This window comes from Trachemys scripta, chromosome 1 (assembly GCF_013100865.1).
Source record: "Trachemys scripta elegans isolate TJP31775 chromosome 1, CAS_Tse_1.0, whole genome shotgun sequence".
In the NCBI taxonomy this organism is placed as follows: domain Eukaryota; kingdom Metazoa; phylum Chordata; order Testudines; family Emydidae; genus Trachemys; species Trachemys scripta.
The window spans coordinates 131,007,642-131,013,641 of NC_048298.1; the positions used below are offsets into that span (position 1 = coordinate 131,007,642).

At 47.7% G+C, this 6,000-nt stretch overlaps 1 protein-coding gene across 5 annotated transcripts in view; it reads left to right on the plus strand.

The window, feature by feature from the left end:
* Nucleotides 1-6,000, plus strand: part of TSPAN11 (tetraspanin 11) — a 191,439-nt gene that overhangs the window by 22,400 nt on the left and 163,039 nt on the right. For all 5 annotated transcript variants that reach the window (XM_034785256.1, XM_034785247.1, XM_034785238.1 and 2 more), the window contains one exon: nucleotides 128-225. In XM_034785256.1, coding sequence (XP_034641147.1) covers nucleotides 139-225 — 87 coding nt within the window. In that variant the 5' untranslated portion in view covers nucleotides 128-138. The remainder of the gene's footprint in view (nucleotides 1-127; nucleotides 226-6,000) is intronic.

Consider the following 6,000-nt stretch of genomic DNA (forward strand, 5'->3'; position numbering starts at 1 on the left):
GAGTAGAACCTCACTTTTAATTTTGTTCTAGAATAAAAGGGTGTGTCTCAGGGTTTTTAGGGGAGGAATAATCTGTTTGAAAATGTAAGGTGTATGTGTATATATATGTATATGTTTTTCTTTCTAGAGACTCCAACAATGTCCCATTTCAACAAAGCCGAGCAAGATGACTGGATGACTGTTTATCTGAAGTATCTCTTGTTTGTGTTTAATTTCTTCTTCTGGGTAAGTGTGACTTCTTGGTAATTCTACGGAATAAACTTGTTATAAAGACACCTTTTGTTTGCTCACTTGTCTAACTTGAAATTACTTATTTAGGATTAAATTTGTTATGTTCTACATAGTGGAACTGGAAGAAGGCATGGAGCTGGCTAGGTGGGTGCCCAACAGTTGTGTTCAGTGATGCTTCATAGCCCCAAGGGATCATGATAAACTGGGTAGGGTTGTGGTTAGGCAGCATATGTTGCTGGTAACATCTGAGGTCCTGATTCAGCAGGTCATCTCTATTCAGCAAAGCATCCTTAACTTTAGGCAGGTGCTTAATCATTGACTACAATGGGACTTAAACAAATGCTTAAAGTACTTTGCTGAATAGATATGGACTTAAGCGTATATTTAAATGTTTTGAGTTGATATCAGTGGGAGTTAGGCTCCTAATATGCTTAGGCACTTAAGAAAATCCCACTAATCCTAAGTGACTTTCCCACAGGCACTCAGTATTTTAGTGGCAGAGCTGCTCAGGGTACGTCTACAATGCTGTTAAACACCAGTGGCTATCCTGTGTCAGTTGACTCGGGCTCGCGGGGCTCGGGCTATGGGGCTGTTTAGTTGCCATGTAGACGCTTGGGCTGGAGCCCTGGCTCTGGGGGCCTCCCCGTCCCAAGGCCTGGGTTCCAGCCTGAGCCCGAATAGCTACACCACAGTTAAACAAACCCAAAGCGCGAGCCCGAGTCAGCTGACTCAGACCAGCCGCCATGTTTAATTGCAGTGTAGATCTACCCTCTGGGTCAAATTGTGAACCCCTTGCTCATATTGGTGAGCACTGACTCCTCACGTAAATAATTACTCACCAGTGTGACCAAAAAGTTCACAGTCTGGCCCTAAGCAAATAAACCCCTCATCCGTTCACAGTCCTGTGTGTGCACTGAGTGAACAAGGACTCTGAGTATGCCTACTCTGCAATCAGAGGTATGGTAGCTTGCAGGAGTAGACAGACCTTAGCTAGCTTTCATTTAGCTAGCTCAGGTCCTGAAGCTGTGAAACTGCGGCAGTGCATGCTTCAGTGCAGGCTGTACAAGCCAGGGCCGGCTCTAGGTTTTTTGCCGCCCCAAGCAAAAAAAATGTTGACTGCCCCCCATCCCAGCCCTGGGCTCCTTGCCGCCCCCCCCCGCTGCCCCCCCCCCGGGCCCCCCCCCCCCCCCCCTCCTGCCCCCCCAGCCCTGGGCTCTCTCCCCCCCCCCCCCCCCCCCGTTCCCTCCTTCCGCCACAGCCCTGGGTCACCGGTAACTCACTCCCAGGGCAGGTCATTCAGCAGGAATTTTAGGTGAGCACATAACATAGAAAGGATTGGTTCCCATATGGTTACAGAACTGCAGTAAAGTGGAACAATTTTCAGCTTTTGTGATTGGAGGATATCTGGATGCATATTATAAGACTACAGAAGACTTATATTGCAGAAGCAGCTTTTCCTCTCCTGGAATTGACACCTCCTCATCTATTATTGGGAGTGGACTACATCCACCCTGACTGAATTGGCCCTGTCAACACTGGTTCTCCACTTGCGAAGTAACTCCCTGCTCTCCATGTGTCAGTATATAATGCCTGAATCTGTAACTTTCACGCTATGCATCCGAAGAAGTGAGGTTTTTACCCACAAAAGCTTATGCCCAAATAAATCTGTTAGTCTTTAAGGTGCCACCAGACTCCTTGTTGTTTTTGTAGATACAGACTAACACGGCTACCCCCTGATATTATAAGACAGACCTACATAAATGAGGAAAAGTTGAGGTGCCTTTATTATTCTTTTCTTCCATTCTTTCTTTCTATGGGGAATTTGCCAATGCAATATCACTGTCTTCCCTTTAAACAAACAAACAAACAAAAAGGCAATGGCTGTTGAAAATAGCAATTCCAGTCCTAATAACCACTGGGAAGCATTTCTTGCTCAATTTTATCCTACTTTTTCTACAGCAAGTTACAGTGGATCAGTATATTTGATTTGGGAGAAATGAAGTAACAGCTGCCCAAACTGAGCTTGAGCACTCCTGAATTTTGAGGTGTTGAAATCTGGAAGGCAGGTGCTGGGGCGGGGGGGGGAAGGGGGCTGTGGCTCCGTGGGGGAGCACGGCAGCATGTATGCAGCAGCGTGTCTGGCACTGCGCGGAGCCAGACATGCTGGTCTGAGTGGCACGGTAAGGGGGCTGGGGGGTTGGATGGGGCGAAGATTTGGGGGGGCAGTCAGGGGCAGAGAGAAGGGGGGGTTAGATGGGTCAGGGATTGTGGGGGCAGTCAGGGGACAGGCAGCAGTTGGATAGGCATTGGAGTCCCAGGGGTTTGTCAGGGGACAGGTAGGGGGTGAGGTCCTATGGGGGAAGTTGGGGCGGTTTCAGGAGGGGGCAGTTGGGGACAAGGAGAAGGGAGGCTTAGATAGGGGGTGGGGTCCCGGGAGGGGGTGATCAGGGGGCTGGGGGGGTTGGATGGGTTGGGGTTTCTGTGGGGGGCAGTCGGAGGGGGTGGATGGTGGCAGGATGGGGCTACCCTTCCTCCCTGTGGAGTGTCCTGTTTTTTTAATGTTAAAATATGGTATCCCTGCCCTTCAGAGTGCAGCTCTACATTCATAGCAAGCGGCAGCATGAGGTCTCAGCTACCTCACTCCCTCCCCCTCTTTCCTGTTGGTAGTGGCCAACGGAATGCTGGGAAATGTAGTTCTTTCCCTGCTCCAGGGCTGGCTCTGTAGGCAGGGAGCTAACCAAGGAACTACAGCTCTCAGGGCCCCCTGTTAGTTCTCAGCTCCCATGCTGGATTCCTGCCGCCCCTGCAAATGGGCTGCCCCAAGCATGTGCTTGCTTTGCTGGTGCCTAGAGCCGCCCCTGTACAAGCCCACTTAGAACCCTAGATAGTCAATTATGGGGCTAGTCTGTGCTGAAGCACACACTGCTGTGGGTTCATTGCTCTGGACCCAAGCTGGCTAAATTAAAGCTAGCTCATGTATATCTACATGAGCTGCAATCCATAATTGCAGTATAGACATACCCTTAAAATCCCCTTATCAGGGTAGGGAGCTACTGTTGCTGCTTGGACTTTTATTTCTTCACTTACCCCTAATGACAGTGGCTGAACAGGAGTGTGCATTTTGGGGTTTTTTTCTTAAGCCCTATTCATAGGAGACTTTACACTTTTTATTTATGGTTGCAATAGATGAATTGCTCTTTGAGCTGTATTTATATTTTTGATGTGTTATTTTACGTAGGGTAAATTTGCCACATATATAGTTTGCCTTTTATTAAACAGTACCAAGGCCCACTTTGCATAATGGATATCTTTAGATTTTCTAAAAACTATTCCTAATTCTATTGGGCTCTGTTTAAAAGAGAACATTTGATTTCTTTGTGCTCTGTTCATCTCCATAAAAATGCCTTCTAACAGGTGGCTGAGAAAGGAAGGCGAGTGTGTAGAAAAGCATATAGTTCCTGATTCCACAGGACCTGAAAGTTGTGGGGTTAAATGAAGGGCTTCCCTTGCTTCCTCACTATTGTCAGAATCACTTTTATCCACAGCTTACTTGGAGGCTTTTCATGCCGCTTACATATTGCGTCTGTTCACTCTATCCCTTAGTACATCATTATATTTAATCTTAACAGCTGTTCAAGCTTTCGAATCTTCTTTTGATCTACTTGACTCCAAATAGAACTTGGTGGTTCTTATATCAATTTCTTTCGAAAAAGATGTTAAAAAGCTGTGTGCAAAAACTAATGAACTGCAAATTATATCTGATAGTTTGAAGACTAGTGGGTGTGTTAATAAAGGACAATCCACTACACCACATGAAAGAAGAGGTTTTTGAAAATCATACTTAAGCTTTTAGTATTACAAGGATAGTTTTGTTCAAGACTTAAATCGTTTGGATGTTCATGTTAAGTTCCTCTTGTTTCTGGAACCAAAGTTGGAGAAGACATTTGAGCCATCATTGAAGATTACTAATCTTTTTCCCGATGCCTTCTAGATTCTTTCAGACTTCGCATTTTAATTCAGTTTTATGTTGTACTTAGAGAACAACTTTCATGCCGCTAGTTGATGGGGAGAGAGTAAGGCGCTTCAAGTTGGGCAAGCCAAAATGAAGTAACCTCTAATGAAAGGCCACTTCTTAACATCTCTCCTGATGGTGCTCCATAGAATCACAAAAAAAGCAGCTACTGGTGTTAAAAATCTGAGCTTGCATATGTTTGTTTATGTCAGTGCTTCTTTCTGCATAACATAGAGTGCATGCAAACGTCGGGTACAGATGGAAAGAAACTTCTGATTTTTTTACTGCAATGATCAGTAAACCTTTAAATGTCTCACCTGCTGAAATAGAAATACCTACTATTGAAAGTCTAGATGGGCTAGAAAATAATTCTACAATAGCTTCTATACCTCTGGATTTCAATAGTATACTAGGCTTTGCTTTACCATTTCAGATATATTAACTAAGCACTGCTTTTTAGCCAGCATGGACAGCATTCTTCTCCTGTCACTTTTTTTTTCTTCTCTTCAGACTTTATTGGTATGGAGCATTCTGAATTGGCTGAAAATGTTTTGAGAGCTGTGTCTGAAGTATTTGTCAGTTTTGTTATATGTTTTATTTTTCTATCTTTGAAAATTTTCTCTTTGAAATTTGCCAGCTGGGTGACCTAGGGCAAGTCTCTTCACCTCTCCATTCACCTCAGTGTCCCTATCTATAAAATGGAGATAATGATATGGACTCGGACTGTTGATTAATTGCAGTTAACTCACGCGATTAACTCAAAAATATTAATCGTGATTAAAAATTAATCACACTGTTAAATAGAATACTAATTGAAATTTATTAAATATGTTTGGATGTTTTTCTACATTTTTAAATATATTTATTTCAATTACAACACAGTATACAACAGGGGTCGGCAACCTACAGCACGCGTGCCGATTTTGAGTGGCACGCTGCCTGCCCGGTGAGAGGAGGAGGGGCGGAGGGGCCGGAAAGCACCACACTGTGGGGTCCCGGCCCCCGGCCCCACTCAGCCCCCCCGCCCACTGCTCTCCCCTGCGGGGGCAGGAGGCAGAAGCTTGGTCCTGCGGCAGCCACACTCCCCCCCACCCATTTCTTCCCACAACGTGGTGCATTCTCCTCCTCCTCCCCCCTCTCCCTGCCATAGACGGCTCTTGCGAGGGGGAGGGGGAGCCGAGCCGAGCGGCAGCGTGCTCGCTGCTCCGTAGAGGAGGCAGAGAGAGGTAGGGACGGAGCCTGGGGGAAGGGGGTGTAACAGGGCATATCCCTCCCAGCCCCCTGCCATGAGCTGCTCAGGGCAGGGGGATGGGAGCACCCCCACGAGCCGAGCACCCCAGCCTTCTGCCCTGCACCCCCCACACTCCCCCTAGCCCTCTGCCCTGCACCTCCCCCCAACACCAGCCTTCTGCCCTGCACCTCCACACACACCCCAGCCCTCTGCCCTGCACTTCCACACACCTCCCAGCATTCTGCCCTGCACCTCCACACACAGCCCAGCCCTCTGCCCTTAACCTACACACACACCCCGGCCCTCTGCCCTGAACCCCCCAACACCCAGCCTTGTGCCCTGCACCTCCACACACACCCCAGCCCTCTGCCCTGATCCTCCCCCCACACACACCCCAGCCTTCTGCCCTGCACCCCCACACACACCCCAGCCCTCTGCCTTGACCTCCCCCAACACCCAGCCTTCTGCCCTGCACCTCTACACACACCCCAGCCCTCTGCCCTGATCCTCCCCACACACACACCCC